The 18132-nt window shown below is 38.4% G+C and overlaps 1 protein-coding gene across 1 annotated transcript in view; it reads right to left on the reverse strand.

Moving 5' to 3' along the window:
• gstcd (glutathione S-transferase, C-terminal domain containing) overlaps nucleotides 1–18132 on the reverse strand; it is a 44395-nt gene that overhangs the window by 11149 nt on the left and 15114 nt on the right. The window contains exons 6-8 of the mRNA XM_070856165.1: nucleotides 2365–2480; nucleotides 1965–2009; nucleotides 1424–1552 (exon numbers count right to left, since the gene is read on the reverse strand). Of these exons, the coding sequence (XP_070712266.1) occupies nucleotides 1424–1552; nucleotides 1965–2009; nucleotides 2365–2480 (290 nt within the window). The remainder of the gene's footprint in view (nucleotides 1–1423; nucleotides 1553–1964; nucleotides 2010–2364; nucleotides 2481–18132) is intronic.

The following is an 18132-nucleotide window of genomic DNA, read 5'->3' on the forward strand; positions in this document are numbered from 1 at the left end:
GTAAAAGGGAGACATGGCCAGGTTGCCTGCATAAAACTTGAAATGGCAAGCAAGCATTTCTACTTTTATTACAAACACTTTCCAAAGATTACACTCTCCATTACAAATGTGACACCTAAGCTTTTAATAAGTCTGTAACTCTCCAGATCTTGGCAGCATTTTTTTGAAAGCAAACCAAAAGCATCTTAGGATAGGTGATTTTTAAAGTAAACAAGAACAAACAAAGACAAGCGAACCATTTATATTCCTCAATGAGGATATCCTTTAACCCTAACATCACCTTTGTCCTTCATTTTCTGGGTAAAACTAGCTTTTAGCTTTCCAATAATCAGAGAAGGGACAGTGACATACACTGCTTGACTGAAGTACAGAGCACTAAAAGGGTTCTGATTAAAAGCTGCACTTCAGGAAATTGAAAAGCCATCTTAGCTACACTGACAAAAATAATTGCATGTTGGCATTTTCAGTTTCTGGAAAAAGATGAGGGACTGACATGTCTCTCTATGTGAAGTGTGGGTGAGCTTCTCCAAAATATATAAATATTCAGACTAAAAATACAACGTTCAGGCACCTTGCAGTAAAGCTGCCATTGTGACACAGTAGGAAGTCGCACATTGTTTATAGAGCGTTAGGTGTTTCCTTCGGTGTCTGGATACATGATGAGAAATAGAAGCAGTGACTTAATTATCATTTTACATTTTAACCTCTACATGTATGTACAATGTGAGAGAGTGAGTTTATGGTTTTAAAGTCACATTATAGCAACTGTTCAGACGGCAATGCAAGCTTCTTAGATAGATAGTAGTGATATGAAACTGGATAATTACTACTTGTAAAATAAATAAATGCTATAGGACTGTTGACGTAACCATTTTGTTAATGTAGCTTGATGAGATGATCATCATGGCAGTGGGACTAGAGTTGTCTGATTCTCTGTATTGTCATAGACAAACAAAATTTTACCTCCTGTGCTTGAAATTTGCCAAGTGCTACTGGTAATTACATTTTCTGTGTCAGAATTTTTTTTTCCATTGGTCTCTTGGGAAATTACTGTGTAAGAGGAAAAAGCAACAACTCATCAACTTGCTTCAAATCAAATCTTCAAATTCAAATCTAATGTGGAAATTGAAAATTGCAGTTTAACAAAGCAAATTACAAGTTTGCATTACAATTACAATCTATAATTTAAGTTTCACTTGCTGCTACGGTTTAATTTTAGTGATTTTTAATTCGAACTAGTTTTCATTGCATTTGCTTGTAACAGTTTTTCTTGTATTAATCAAAAAATTATAAAATCTTAAAGAGTTAAGTCACCTGAAATGTTCATCACATTGTTTACATAATCCATGGATCATCAAAATAATGGAGACAAAAACGGCGCAAAGGCACACTGTTTTAATACAGTGTTACATGTTATGCTCACCCCAATCTGAAACGGTCCGGTAAAGTAGTCCAAATTGGCCTGAATGAAGCCGATGTTTTTCAGATCAAGCTCAGCGCTGCGGCTCTGGGCTCTCAGCAAGGACTCTTCTTTGTTCTCTATGAGAATGACCTTGAATTAAGACAGAAGAGAACACCATAGAGCTGCATGTGATTAGTACATTTTTAGTTGACCTTAAAGGAGCAAATAATAAAGTTTAAATTCTATAGCAACATTGAGCAAATTTTCATCTACGCAGGAAGAAAATTCAATGACAGGTCTAAAACAACTAAAAAACCCACTTATATCAAAACACCAATAGTAAATGATTACAGGACGCACTATTCTTAGATTTAAAAGTAAAAATAATCATAGGATAAAACAATATATTACCACTTCATCAGAATACCACAGTAAGTTTTTGCACAGTATTGTAGAGATCCATTTAATAACTAATAATCATCATTTTGTCATTAGCAATTAATGTATTGGTGCTTATTACATTTTTTGTCTTTCAAATGTCAAAAATAATAGCACACATTACCTGGCAATCAGGAAGTGTGTGGGCCAGGACAATTCCTACATGGCCCTGAGAGACATTATAAAGAAAGGCCAAAAAAAAAAACATTAAAAACCACAACAGGAAGGCAGCACACATCAAAGAGAGCATCAGTAGAGTTATGATTAGTGCTGCTCTTTCCGACCAAGCGTTGACCCTTAAGCCATACAGCGCTACCGCTCTGAGCGTGCATTTTCATGAGTGTAATTGCCAGTCTGTCTGTGTACACTGGCCAACAACAAAAGGGATTTAAGGAGGAACAAAAACGTGAGCGACATCTAGTTCCTTTAGCTGGCTGCTAACGGAGCAGCAGTCTCATTTAGCCACGGTCAGGCACGGTGACAAATATACATGCACAGTCTGACTGATGGTTGAATACACATACCGTTCCACTGCAGAAATCCACAACCGTGTATCCCGGCCTGGCTAGCTCTGTAACCATGGCAACCAAGTTATTCAGCTGTTGTCTCTTCCTGACTGCACGGATATTTGACATTTTCCCTGCAAAAGAGCACAAGTTCTCATTGCATCTGAGCATGAAGTGGAAAGCAACAGGTTTTCACAGGCAATTAATCTGAAAACTCAATTAAAGTACAAACAAAAGTCTGCCAGAGAAGAAAGCTATCAAACATAAGTGGAATTTCGTTATGATTATAAAAACCTATTTTGTTGCTCGGCTGGTCCCACTCAATATTAAGTCATTACAATAAAGTCAACTGTTACAACAAAAGACGTCACAGCACTTGTTAAAATCACACTACATGTTTATCAATTCATTCCTCTAATGTCCTCCTTTCCTTTGTTGTCAGTGAGCACCCCCCCCACCCCAGTCCCCCCCAAACCCAAATGCTCAAAATTTGATTTACAACCCGCCATTTCAGGTAATGGTTTTAGCACACAAACGAAAAGGCCTTCACTCTCTCATCAGCATGTTTCCAGCCAATTGCCAACTAGGGAGTGCAAGCAATCTTTCAACATCATCAAAAGCAAGCCTCCGAGCCAAAAATCAAGTGTCCTCCTTGTTTGTGGCAGAACTTTCTGCTGCTGGGCGAGCAGTATGTACCCCATTAACTCAAAGCACATTTCAGTCTCCAGCATCTTCCTCTCCCATCTTCTAGCGCGCCACATCGGCAGTGAGCCGTTGACGCGCTGTGCGGATGCCATCTCTGGTCCATAAATCTAGAGTGATGTGTGTTTCATTTAGCCCAGAGTCACACCCTCATATCCACAGAAATGGGGTATCAGAAAAATATTATTCCTACACGCTGCTCATGCTGCGTTGTATATGATAACAGGGAAGGTGAGCTAGTGAAAGCGACTTTTTGTTCTGGCGGCATGAATAGGAAGTTTCATAGTGCCAGAACTCATACTGGCCATTATTGAGCAGATCCCAGTTGTGGGGAGAGCACAATAAAGAAAGTGAGGGAAGAATTTAAATACAGAGAAACAGCGGGAAAGTAATTGAGAGTCTTCTCTTCATTTGGATGAGTAATTCACATGGGCGCAGGCTTTATCCATGGCTCCAGAGAGGCCTCAGGACACAGGCCTTTTGATGCATGTGAACACAGTTTAGACTTTAATTGCCAACTGCATTACAGAGTGTGATAAAAGTCAACAGGGCAAAAACAGATGGATCTGAGATTAGGCTTAATGTGGAAAAACGGAATAAGCAAAACGTCACAACGCAGATTACTCATATATAACTTCAACTTTTGATGTGATATAAAACACTTAAAACCTACAATTACAATATTACAATTACTGATTGCAGTCTATATGGTAAACTTGTTAGCACAAAACGTTTAACACTAGCAACAGTAGCATTCATGTTGTTTTTGTGGCATCTTGAATAATGTTCAATATCCACTCTACTTTTAGCTCCATTTTTGTCTCTACCAACTCCTGAGGGAAATATCAGACTATTTAACTACTAAATGCTCCACCATGTTCACTGTTTGTCATTTGGTGCTGGGCAGGCAGAGTACATTTGGTTTTTAGAGCATTTTTGCCAAAAACAGCAGACTGGAGTGGATAAAAATGACGCTCTGAGAGCAGTGAGAGTGAACCACAACAGTAAAGCTGTGGGCCTGATCATCAAAACAATGAAGTGAAAGATGCTATAAAGATTCAAAGAGCTGAGGGGAACTGCAGAGTCGGGTGACAATTACATGTGGACTCATCACTACGAGCATCCACAAGTTGTTAACAAAAAAATATTGACTATAGCTACTTTACCTGTGATCTATTCTTGGGAAAATCCTTAAACTTACAGTGAGTTCCAAAATATCCTAATTCACAAACGTGCACTGTAAACTTGTTGATGTAACGATTTGTTGTTGATGTAGTTGTAGGCGTGCAAATCCTGTTTTATGCTTCGAAGGCAAGCATGTGAGAGACCACACAATGCGTGTAAGGTGCATCTTAAAAGATGTTAAAATGTGCTGATGTGCAGAGAAACAACAGACTGAGGTCAGTAACCTGGTTACAAGTTGAAACAAAACAAAACAGAAGCACAAATGCATGCAGCATTGTTTGTTTAAAAAGGTGTATTCATTAATTTTATAGTATGTGTGTTAAAAAGATTGACAATCAGCATTTCCACTCAAAAAAGCTATGTTCGGTGAAAGGTCACCACACGAGTTGAGGTAAAACCCATAAGCTTTGTAGATCTGAGAGGGAGACAGCAGAAGAACTCAGCACACGTCAGTCGATCTCTCCCTTTGTTTTCAATTTCATTTTTTCATGTGGTTTCAGGGAATAGAGTAATACTGAGAGAGGTCTTAAAAGTTCAGACCCTCGGTTGCCGTAATTGTGTCAGATTCACTCAGTGTCAGAAGAACGTCATAAAGCATATGTTAAACAGAGGTCAAAAAGCCACAAGATGTATAAAGAAAAACAAGAGTGGGAGCACAATGTGGAGAATACTGAACATTTCCAGAGGGGTTGACAGACACAAATAACATGAAGGCATTGTTTCATAATGCCTTGAAATGTTCTTGAATTTTCAAAGGATGTACCTATAACATAATGCGGATCTTCCTGCAGCAAAGTTCTGTTTGAATTTTAAAGAAGAAACCGGATGAAAAGACACATAAAAAGTGTAGTTAGGAAGGGGGAAATCAATATCTTAATTAAAGATACAAACGGTTATAGTTTTAACATGTATTACTGTTATCATTAACAAAGTAAATGACATCATCAATCCCCACAGAGAAGTTCTCTTTCGACCTCATTTCAGGTTTTATTTGGTTCACTACGTCTGCATTAACACAGCTCCAAGAGCGGATAAACTGAGTGGCCGTTAAATATTTAACACTTACTTAACATGTTGATCTTCACTTGTGCCATCACTCACAATAATGTTCAATATCAGTATTTTACTTTATTGCAACCTCAGATGGAGACAAATATTGAATTGTGGATGTGAGATGGTAACATATATATATTTTTTTTTACCAGCCACTAAAAGTTGGGTCATATTGATGCTGGTATCTGTGAACATGCTTCATTCACCTTTCAACTTATTCTGCTGTGAGAAATATATTTCGTTCCAGGCTCCCTTGACCCTGCCAGTTGCCACACAGGCAGTGGACCCGGGTAATGAGCCTACAAAGTAATGCTGCTAAATTGCTTCTTTCCTAAGAGGGTCATGCAGGTTTTCTTTCTCTCAATAGGATCTTGGCACTGACTTGCAATCTAGTTGGTAAACCAGACTGCAGATATTCTGATGTTCAATGGTGATGTCGACATTTTCCATCAGTTATTCGTACAATTTCCGCACATGGCAAACACAGTATTGTTGTGGCATTGATGACAACAAAACATTTTGTTTGCAAGGTTTACCATCTTAGTTTAGCTCAAATTTAGCATACTAACATTTGCCCATTAGCACTAAACACAAAGTATAGCTGTCTTTACTTTTGCAGGTATCTGGCCATAAACTAAGTAATGGAACAGCCATCAATGGCTAAGTAAAGTTAGTGTATGTAAACCTTCTCTGTAACCCTCTGCAGGTAGTGCTGTCACAGCTGTTACCCTTCAAGTACGAAACAGATTTAATGCAACTGTAATGGCTCTCTGTCACAGTTATCAATGTCCCCACATTAATCATCAGGGCAGGAGGAGCATTTATCAATGCAGGCCATGAGGGCAGGGCATCTGATTGAAGGATAGTCTCCCTATTCAATAATAGAAATCATTAGATGACAACACAAGGCCAAAGTTAGCAGCTGAAAGCATTTTTGCTGTAACGTTACTAACATTAGCCTCAATGACAATAACAACAACCACGGCATCTGATTGTCTGACAGAGAGAAACACTTCGGAAGAGTTTTGAGATTGAAACTTCAAAAGTTTTACACCAGCTCTAGCTCACAACAGAGGAAAAAAAACAATCGCAGACCATGTAATTCACAGAGCTCAGAAGGAGAGACCTATCTGCACGGTGATTTTTTTTTCTCCCCATATTTTTTTCCTCATGCATCCCAACTAGAGCGACTGTCTTCTAGGCACTTTATAAACAGACACAGCAATCACCAGTACGACAGAAACTGCCTTCAACTGTCATCTAGCCAGGCCAAAATTATGCACTAGCGAAAGAGCTGTTGACAGGTGGACATTAACTCAGCTCTCCTCTTCTGTCGTTACTCGCATCACACTGTGATGTACAAGACTGAGGATGAGCTCCGATATTTTAGCAATTAGTTAAGCATTGTCTATCTTTAGCATTGAACCGAGTATATATAAAATGCAATTAACATACATAAATTATCATAGATGGGAAAAAATAGTCGCTTTTTAGACTGAAACATGGCATCATGGAATTTAATCCTCAGTTTGTATTAGACTAAACAACTACAGTAGAACACACTGGCAAAGAAAATTCAATGTTTGGCTTACCCTTGCTGAATAAAAAAAAATAATTTTCCTGAAAGCAAAAATCAATACAGACGGCAATGTGTAAAGATTATTTTACTTGTTTCCGATTCAAACTTCAATGCAAATTTTAACAATTTCCTAGAGTCATGTGTGATTTTCTTGATAGTAGTGCAGCTATCTGCCCGTTTGTGTTTTGTTTGAAGATAATCATTTTGAAGAAAATCAAGGAGAACTGCCCTTGGAAGTGGGATTATCTCATCCGACTGACAGATGGGTTTCTTGTTGGGTAAAAAGCAGAAAGTTAACAACTCAGTATTTTTTACATAAGGACACACAATCATGTACGGCGTATGTATTTTTTTCTCTGCATATCAATATATTGCGGCTGCTTAGATTTGCTAGCAGTAGGAGGGCATTTATTTCCATCATTCATATAATCAGCCACAATTCTAATGTTACTTTGCAGCTGAAAATGCAATTCCTTCTTTGTTCAGGACTGTGTTTCCATGACTTCTCAATATATTCTGCTGCTGACGTGTTTCTGTTGGCTGGAATGAGGCTCAGGTGTTTTCTCCAGAAAGACTTTTGTGTTTAACCTCCTTCCACAGACTGATTTAAGCTCAAAGCAGGATATATCAATGTTGGTGGTGTTTATGAACAGGGTCACGGACACCATCCCACCCCGATGACTATTGGCACAAAGCCAATAATGACAGAACCGATAAGAGTCTTGGTATCGGGTCTTTCTGTTTTTCAAGCAGTTTGACTCTGCCTTGACATCTCCCGGTGCTCAGTGAGGAGAAAACATGCTGTGGCTGCGTCATGGGGGGAGACAGAGGAACCATTAGCCTGTGTGTCCTCTATTGCTTAAAAGGTGCTCACCACTGTTGCTGTTGGCAGTGAGCCCTGATTACCTCCTTTTTCCCATGATGCTGCAGAACTGCCCAGGGCCTTATCAAGCAGGTCCATCACACAGATTAGAATGTAGACACACCCCTGTGGCACAGTGGGCCTCTGTTTGAGCTCTGCAGGACCAGACAGCAAACATCTCTCTGAGAACATGCTGGTTCAAGATTCAAGATTCAAGATTCAAGTTCAGATTGCATTTTGAAATTTATGACTTTAATATCTTAGATTGAATGATTTGGATTCTATTTTTGTTTTAAAAAATGATCGCTAACTGTAATTACTGACATACCGGTCAAAATATATGAACAGGTTATTTTCTAGAAGGAACATTTGAAACAGTGGTTGTTGAATTATATTTGACTTATTAACTTATGTATTTGCAATAGTACACGCTGTCTTTGAACAGTTAAGTACCAGCTCGTGTTAGAGTGAGCATGTTACTGTAAAATTGTCTTGTAGCATGGATTATATATAGTACTTTAACCCGGAGTACTCAGCTCCACAAATGACCCGTAATGTATAGCAATTATCTGTTGGTTCATGTTACGTGTTTTACTGTCAAGGAGGAAATAAATTCCTCTCCAGTGGAAAGCGTCTCCAGACTTGTTTACAGCAGAAATGTATCAGACTGAGTCGTCTGTCAACCACCAAGAAATATGGTGTCACTGGATGTCGTGTTAGGAGATGGCGAGCCTGAGAGGACAGTCTTAGAAAATATATATATATATGTAGCAGAGAAACTCTTGACACAGTTCTAAAATGGACTGCTTCCAAGAACGTGCGAGTTTGACTGAAGAGCAAACAGAAGGATTAAATAATGCGTAATAATAATGTGTCAGTAACTAATTCAGGTGTGGCAAAATGGTGCATCATCTAATTATCATCATCTAAATGCAGACCTCATACCTAATACTGACTGTCATCTAAAATATAGACTACATTTAACAATATATAGTATATATGTAGTTAACTAGATAGATAAATAAATAAAGTAATTAAGTAATAAAGTTATAAACTAAATAAGATAATAGTGTATTCTTTGATGTGGTGATGTTTATGCTCTTCCAGGAGCAAAACCTTCAAATTTAATGAAAACATATAAGCAAAAGCACAGGCCAATAAATCAAGGCGAGACTTTGAAAAGGATCACTAGAGGGAAGCGAGATGATGCATACTGCATCTGAATTTAGCATGATTTTGTTTCAGTTTGCAAACCTATGTATTCATTTTTATACGTGTTAGTGTTAAAGTCAGAGTACATGTGCACATGTTGAATCATGCCGTATCCAGTCACTCTGGACAGGCTCGCTCATGTAAGCGTGGAGGCACACTATACGTACAAGCGTGAACGAAGTGAAATATAAACAGGAAGGTGTGGTGGATCATTATCTTCTCAGCCTGACTTCTGCAGCTCTCCTGATCATATCAAGTTTGAATGTCTGGATCTCGCTCAAGTACTCATGAATGTACCACTGTGTCAGTTCAGCAGGGATCAGGATGGCTGTCTTAGTCCTACTGAGGAACAATAACAATATTTTCTTATCTTGGCAGACGCTCCGAACAATGCAGTGTGTGTGATAAAAACAAGTGCAAGGGTGGTATAGGAGCTATTAGCGTGACTGGAGAGGTCCTGCAGCAGCACAGTGTTTGTGAAACTGCTAAATGAAATATTGAAGTCCAGCAATCACCAAGCCGCAACTGGTCCAGATATGTGAATTTGCCAATGACAGGTTGGCTAACACCCCCACGACTCCAATTGAACTGCCTAGTGTGAGAGAGCATGCTATATTTCCTTTATGTGACTGGAGGGGTGTTCCCCTAAGTGCTGTGAACTGCACACATGGGCTCTGCAGCAGTAAAGTGACCGACCAAAATAAAGAGTGCTCCTTACCACCTAATAAACAAACTACTTGGAGCTCAGTGAGGTAAAATCGATTACCAACATTCTGACAAATGCGCACACAAAGAAAGCTGCAGGCTTAACAACATGGCACTTATGGCACTGGCTTTGAAAAACAGGGAAAAACCTCACCTCGTAAAATTATGGCTTTCCCATTAACAAGTTTTTTAAGTTTTCTCAAATTATTTTTATATGCTAATAATTAGTAAACTCCTTAAAACCAATGGGGTCACAGTATATATAGCTGCATCATTACATGCATACAATTTAATTTCTCATTTAGCTAATCAGAACTCTAATTACATGTAGCTAATTACACACTTGCCACAGTCATTGACTGCCAGTAGAACATTTATGAGACCTATTCTTTCAACATTTTCAAAACAAAACTGAATGAGACTATATTGTAAAAGCTAAATGTTTAACTCTATCCATCATTTTGTTGTAGTACTTTGGTGTGAGCAACAGTGTGCCTAATACAGATGTTACACAAGAAAATAACAGAGAGAAAAAAAAATAGACAATGGTATTAGCCATCCTTCGGTGCTGGATTTGCTTTGCATGACATTAATTTCTGTAGATGGACCCAAAATGATTTAGCACAGTTCCATAGAGTTAAAGGCACCTTCAAAACATTTTTATGTGACAAAATTCTGGCAGTAACTCATGTTTTCGTGAACGGCCACAATATTTAGCTGGCAAAGCTTTGGTTTTACTTTGGCATGGACTACTGGAGGCAACTAGCAATGTCTTCTCCATAATTTGAGATTTGAAATGGCTTGTTGGCACTTGAAAGCAAATGCACTGGTGCAGAGAAGCTTGCATTTGACCATATGCTCTTCATTATGGAAATCTATGGACCAAAGAATGAGGAAATGAACTTTGGCATGTCTCCGCAGAGTGTTTACAGTAATTAATAACAGGAGAGAAATCTAAATTCTCAGTCATTCTGTGGGAGTGTAAATATTCTGAAAGCTGCAACACCACACGACATAACTGCAATTGTGCTGTGAGGTATTTAGAAAGGTTTGAGGCTACACAGCCAAACACTGAGCGGTAACTAAATATAATCTTGTTGAGTCGGGTTGAAGCAGAAAAAAAACATTCACAATACTGAAAGCTCCAACTGTTGACAAGTTGTCAGAAAAAAAACAAGTTTTCTTTCACAGCAGCAGTCACTGAAATGCTTCAATGTGTTTGCATAAGACCACGATGACAAGAAAAATGAAAGGTAATGAAGACAAACACAAGAGGAAAAAACGTCTCACTGTGCATCCTTCAGCAACTTTGGTATGTCTGTCAAAACATGACCAGACGTAGCTGTAGGCGAGAGGTCTGCATTATTATGGAACTCCCATGGTCCCACTTGCAGGTCACAGCACATACCTAATTTGTTTGCACTGTTTTGTTCCCAAGTGGGCAAACACCCAAACTGAGATGCACGTTTTTTCTGTAGTTATGGGCTTTTCTGTTGATGCTGGCATTTCTAAAATGGTTTGTCAATAAATTGATTTGTCAACTGAAAGACACTTAACTAATGTCAATTCTAATAATCGATTCAAAATTGCTGGTCACATTTCCTTTAAATTGAAAGATGTGTTTTTCAAATTGCAACCAAGTGTAAATTTAATCCATATTTCATTTTTGATTAATTGTCAGTCAATCACTTTGCTTTGGAAACTTGTGATGGGCCCAAACTGAGAAATAAATCAATAATAAAGATAATTGTTAGCTATAGCCCTAAATGTTAGCAAACTTAGGTCAGTGACACTTTATTTTCCAGATCTCCTATAAATTCCCTGAAAGGAAGTGATACTGAAATTCAGTCAGATTTCTGGAATAAACTATGCATTTTAGTACTGAGTGCAGCAGATAGTGTTCAGTTATTGCACTTCTTAAACTCAGTCCAATTAGCTGTTCATTTTTTGGTATTTCAAGGAAATTTCACTGGACACCAACAACTGCTTATAAAATCAAGACGACAAGAAAAGTCTTAGAACTTTGTCCATTTTTCACATAATAAGTATGAAATTGTGTTGTTCTTTACAGCAAAACATCATAAAAACCAAATCCAGCGCTGAAGAATCTTAATTATGACAATCTAAATAATAATTTAATTTCATAGGAAACTAATAGGACATTACAAACCTGTAAAATATGAAGTGTTGCACTTACGTCAATATGTTATGTTATGTATTGTAACATCCTTCTACTGTAATCAACCTTCACACATGGTTTCAGTTCACTGGGCTTGTCAAAATAATTGACAACAAGCATAACAGAGCACCTCTCCAGCCCTGACATTTATCATGGCAACAAAACTGTCTTCCTCATCAAAGAGAATTTGTTGTGAGGAAAGTTGATATTTTATAAAAATAAATGCTTTCGACTGACTGATCAGTAACTAACTAAGATGATCATTCCTTTTGGCCACCAGTTACTGTGTAGGCTAAAGGTTGGCTTGCAGTCTGTCTCCTGAGTGCTGTTCACTGCACTTTTTCTAGTAGACAAAGCAAAAACAACATCAACACTCTTTAAAACTTTTGTTTGGAATCGATCTGTCCAGTCAGTGAAGCTGTATTTGCCATGAGTAGTGAAACAAAAACAAAAAAAAAGTTGTTCAGAGGATTCAAATAGCTGAACAACACTGATCCTAACCAACAAATTCCCAGCTCAGCTCAAGTAGGGAACAAATGACCTGGAGCTACCCACAAGCTGATACCATTAAGCCACGTCCACAAGGAGAACATAAGACTTTTCTCAGTTTGTGGACTTGGATTTCATACCTTAATATATCAAACTGTGATATAACAAAATTGTGTTGTTGTACCTAGTAATGAACAACACAAGACCTTAGATTTGACCAAAGCACAAAGCATCTCCCTGAGAAAGTCACATCTGACCAACTGGGGAAGACAGAAGTACTCATTTCCATCCTGAGCAGAGGACTCTGGAAAGAATAATGATTGGATATTTGTGCATTTCTCAAATATCAACAGATAGATACAATGCTGTGTTACCAGAGCGACTGCCAGAAACCAATGTCAGTTTTCTTTACTACAAAACTTACAGTATACTGTATTTCCTCCAAAACTGTCTTCATTGCACCCTAAAGTGCACAAAATGCTCCAAAACTGATCTGATCTATTTACACTACATTGGGTGTCTGCATACAGGGACGTGTTCACATAGTTGTTGGCGTCTACGGTCCAGGCGTACAGTCTGCATGGTCGTACATTTTGAGCTGCATGAGCACTGTCTGTCTGTCTGATTGAAGTCGTTTATTATGTAAAAATGCCAAGAAGCACATTTATTATAAATTGAATACTGCTGAAGACATCACTCTGGGTACTGGGGACTTCTAATGAGAGTTTGTCATTTATATTGGTCATTTTATAAATTGTTAAAAATTGTTAAAATATTTAATGGTTAGTTGCATCCCTCAACACTGCTGAGGTGTGGGTTAAGGGGTGGGTTTGGAATAGGATCTTTCAAATATATTCATACTTGCAGGTATGAAATGTCGTGGAAGTAGATGGCTATCCAATGAAAATACAATGCTCTATCCTTTTTCTTTGATACTGTGAAAATACTTATAATAACAGTATGAATGGAATAAACTTTTTATGAATAATAAGAAATAAAAATATTTTTAAACCAGCTGTTCTTCCTGTTATGTTTTCTGAAAACCTTCCCCCACAATCACTCTTTCAAACTAAGTAGTTTGTTTTTATTCAGTGCACACTCATCCCCTTCATCCCTTGTTCTCTGTACTCTGCCGGAGCTGTCAAAGTCAGGGAGTAAGTGGCACAACGCTGGCATCTGTGGAGGGCTGTGTCAGTGTTTTTTGGGTCTGCCCCCTTTACAAAATCTTTCAGCCAGTATGGCTTTTAGCCCTAGCCTTGCAGTGCTAACTCAAGGATAAATAAAGGCTGGCTGGACTCCAGCCAGCTGGTGTCTCTGCTCCTCCTGCTTTTCGTACAGAAACGTTGGGTTGCCAAAGCCAGGGCCTCTCTGTTGAGAGAAATTCTCCCTTTAACTCTATGCATTAAACCTATATTGTCACTGCAGAAGGCAGCTCCTGGTGTTTGAAAGAGTTTACACAAAAAAATCCTCTTTTTTTCAAGTCATTATCATTTCAGAGTTATGCATACATTCTATTTTGGTGACAAAAAGTATACCATAGTCTCAATGTATTTTTTTCTTATTATATCTGTAAATGTATATGCACAAATGGACAGAGATTGGCCACAAACATGTGCCCTTTGGATAAACAGAGGAGGAAGCTTCCAGGTTTTAATCCTGGTTTGAACCTGGGGTCTTTCTGTGTAGAGTCTGCATGCTCTCTCCATGCTTGTGTGGGTTTTCTCTGGGTACTCCGGCTTCCTCCCACAGTCCAAAGACATGCAGGTTAACTGGTGTGAGCGTGAATGGTTGTCGGTCTCTTTGTGTCAGCCCTGTGATTGACTGGCAGCCAGTCCAGGTTGTACCCCGCCTCTGTCCCAAAGTCAGCTGGGATTGGCTCCAGCAACAAAATGCAAATCAAAACAACTCAATTAATGTAATATTAAACTTTAACAAAAGGAAATGTTTGTGCCAGTAACTTCAAAGACTGTTTTAAAGACATTTTAGTACCCAAATGTGTACAATTATATATCTAAAATCCATTGCAGTTTTCAGGCTGTTAAAAGGTGGAGCTACAGAGGCCCCTGCAACTTAGGTGATTTATGTTTATTACTAAATGTTCTGCAGATGCAGAAACAGACCAAACACACACTAACTCTCACACACACACACACACACACACACACACACACACACACACACACACACACACACACAAAGAGTCAGCCAACACCATGTGGGTGTGAAAAACATGAGGGAAAACTCATCTAACAACAAGACGTGGAACACAGACAACTGAGACATACGTGCCAAAATCCATACAGGACCTTCTTTTGAGCCAAATTAGATGAGGGCACTGGGGGAGGTCTTTCCCACAATAGGAGCACATCTCACAGTACACACTGAAACCAAATATGACACATCATCTATTACAGTATTCACCAGATACCAGATACAGAACGTAATACAAAGCCTTGGGTCTTTCACTGAGCTGATAGAATGAGAAATCTCACTTTGTTAAGGGATAGGAAGAACAGATACAAAAGTGATGCAAGTAGTGATGGGAATGGGAAAATGCTTTAATTCTGTTGGGACAGGAGGCTGTGATAGTAAGTAAAAAAAAAAAAAAAAAAAAAGATATTCCCTTCATGTCAGACGTTAAAAACTTAATGACAATGCAGGTCAGGCAGGCAGGCAGGCAGGCAGGCAAAGAAGGAGGACAAAAAAAGATTAACAAGACAAAATAAATAGAAATATGAACTAGTACAGAGAAAAAGAAAAAAGATAAAGAAAAAAACAGCGGGTGAGATAAAAAGAAAACAACATGTAAAATGTAGCATGCGAAGCCACAAATTGTGCAAATGAATGTGACAGATGTACTGAGCATCTTTCCAAAATAAGTATCATGTTACTGTTTTAAATTCTGAGTTGCTAATTTGGGTTACTGAATTAGTTCAAGACTGCTGTGGAACATATTATTCATCAAATTGGGATGTACCTATCATCTATTCTCCCCTGCACCCTCTGTTTTAAGACTGTAATTCAGAATAAGAATGAGCGCAGATCTGTTCCCCTCTGCTAACATCTTTCTATTGACTTTCTTTGTATTAACACTACATCTAAATACCACTTGACACTATGTAATGCAACTAGAAGGCAGCCTTTTCAACTACTACTCTATGGAGTAAAAATGAAGACTTTTTTGAGTTTTCAGGCAAAAGCTGTCAAAAAATGTTCACTGTGTGTCATCACACCAAGCCATAGCATGAAAAGACCCAAATGAGGTTGAACCAAAACCATGGTAATAGTTCCTACGTTACATCAACTCTTGTTCTCAGCAGCAGTAATAATCAGATGAAAAACACAATACGTAAGTAAGGGGAATATCTGTGACTGCTGAAACGTGTCTGTTCCAATCTGACAAAAACCTTGGTAAAATCTCTATGAACGCAAAACTCAAAATAACCAACTAAACTAAATTAAAGGTAATAGAAAAGTTATTTCACTCAATCTGTTGTGTCGTTCAAACGTCAAATCTACATTCCAAACATACAAGATTTTAATAGACAAAGCATGTTAAACTGTGCTCTAAAGGAAAGGCCTGCAGAGAAAAGATTTGGTTACACATTCTGCTCAGGGCTTAAAACACTAATCAGTAATTAATTACCAGTCTAGCGAAATGGCAAAAGAAACACTATGTAATCCAAAACCCACTGAAAGCTGGCTGAGGGCTAGGCAAATTGTCTCCCCGCTCCATATCCACAGTGCAATGCCTCACCAGAGATTATTGAACAAAACAAAACTAAGGAGACAAATGAATATTCATGATATGACATTTGCAAGGAGCTCATCATGGAGGCAGCCAGTGGCTCTGCATTTAAATGGGCACAGCTCAAACATCACTGCAAATAGTGAAACTCTGTGGGACCCCTCCAGGGACTCTAGATGTGTTTGAACTTGAATTGTAGAAATAAAGTGCCAATTATCCCTCTAATTGGGAGTAACAAAGCTGGTTGCCTGTTATGCTTGGTCTCATGTTTACTGCGAATCTTTAAATCTCCAATTTAAAGGCTCTAATGAGTTCAATTAATTGAGAATGAGAGGAGTGATTTGGGAGTCACACCCTGCTGTTTGGAGCTGTAAGCCCAAGGGAATGAGGTGTTAACCAAATGCCAGCACACAGCGCATACTGATATCCTCAGTAATGCTCAATAACTCACTGTTTTAAATCACTATCATCTATGTGCTTGTGTTAACATATGCTCTCCAAAAAGCTCTCTGATATCTAGTTTTAATAACGGGCAATTTACCTTTAACTACAAATGCACGGATACCTCTGCTTACAAAACTCACACACCACTCCTTGAGGGCAAATAGGAAATTGCAAGACACTTTCACACGTGCAACTTTTAGCTATGCTAGCAGCGTGGCTCTGAGAATGGCAGTGTCCCTTTGGTCAGTTGGTCGGGACACCACTTTAGCCCAAACAGAAATATCTCAACAAATATTGCAGGAATTGCCAACATTCATTGTACCCGGAATATAAAACCTATTCAATCTTTGTGTTTTCAATATCTACTGGATTGATTGCCATAACATTTTGCACTCACGGTTTCTAAACGATAAACCCTTTGGTGATTCCTTGACTTGTCATCCAGCTCCACCACAAAGTCAACATACTTATTTGTCCAGTGCAAATACCTGCTAAACTAATGGCATTACAAGCAGCTTCAGCAACAGTTTTGTACAGAACTTTTATGGAAGCATGCTACACTATGCTGGTGAATATGGTTAACATTATACCTGTTAAGCATCAGCATGTTTGCATTGTCATTATAAGCATGTCAGCACTGCAAAGCCAGTAGTCTGGCTTTAGACTCTTACTCTTTTCTTGCAGAATTTCAGAAATCCACAATCCTGTCTCAAGGACAAGTGTGAAAGAGGTTCAGGGTCTGTCTGGCACATTTGCTCTTCAAAAACTGCAACTCCCACTAATCTTCCTTTGCAACTCTATGATTCCTATATGAAACATTCTTCAAGACACTCTGAGGTGGAATATCTAATTCATTACAAGCATCTGAAGTGAGAGAGTTTCTTTTAAAGGTGACAAGATCAGTAAGTTATATTTAGTGTTGAAAACCTGGACACGGGACACAGACTTTTTTTAAATGAGTCTGGTGCTCTGGCTTACATCAAAAAGGATTGGTATAAGTAGAATTTATTTATTTGAACATAGAAAGTGTCTGAGTCAAAAATCAACAAACTAATCTTCCATCTAGATCACCCTTGACATTTGTCTGACAAAAGCTGGAGCATCTGTTGACAAGTATCTGACAAGTAGACAGAGATTTTTTGTAAAAAAAAAAAAAAAAAAAAAGAAAAAAGTCTTGCCCTATGCTTCAACTTTGCCCTTGTCACTTGTTTTGAACTCATAGCCACAAAAAAAAAAAAAAAAAAAAAAAACGCTTCTGCATTTGCAGGAGAGCATAAAGGGAGAAAGGGAGAGAGAATCGGTCAACATAATCTCTCGCCTAAACTGATGTGGTAGTATGCAGGCCAACAGTTAAGCAGATCTGTGACTAAGCCTGCTGCGTGTCTCTCAGCAGAGCTCCATTCAGCCTGACAGCTGGACAGGAATAAACAGCCATGTACTCAGACCCCAGCTCAGTTGGATGACTGAAGTGTTAGTGCACAAGCTCCACAGGTAAGAAATTTGTTTGTGTTCAGACTGAATCAAAACTAAAATATATCAGTCAAACGCATTTCTATCTTTTTCCTGAATATTAATGTATAATGACTTATATATGTTTGATTTTCTTAAATGTCAAGTAAATAAAAGAA

The sequence above is a fragment of the Pempheris klunzingeri genome, chromosome 3 (assembly GCF_042242105.1).
Source record: "Pempheris klunzingeri isolate RE-2024b chromosome 3, fPemKlu1.hap1, whole genome shotgun sequence".
In the NCBI taxonomy this organism is placed as follows: Eukaryota; Metazoa; Chordata; class Actinopteri; order Acropomatiformes; family Pempheridae; genus Pempheris; species Pempheris klunzingeri.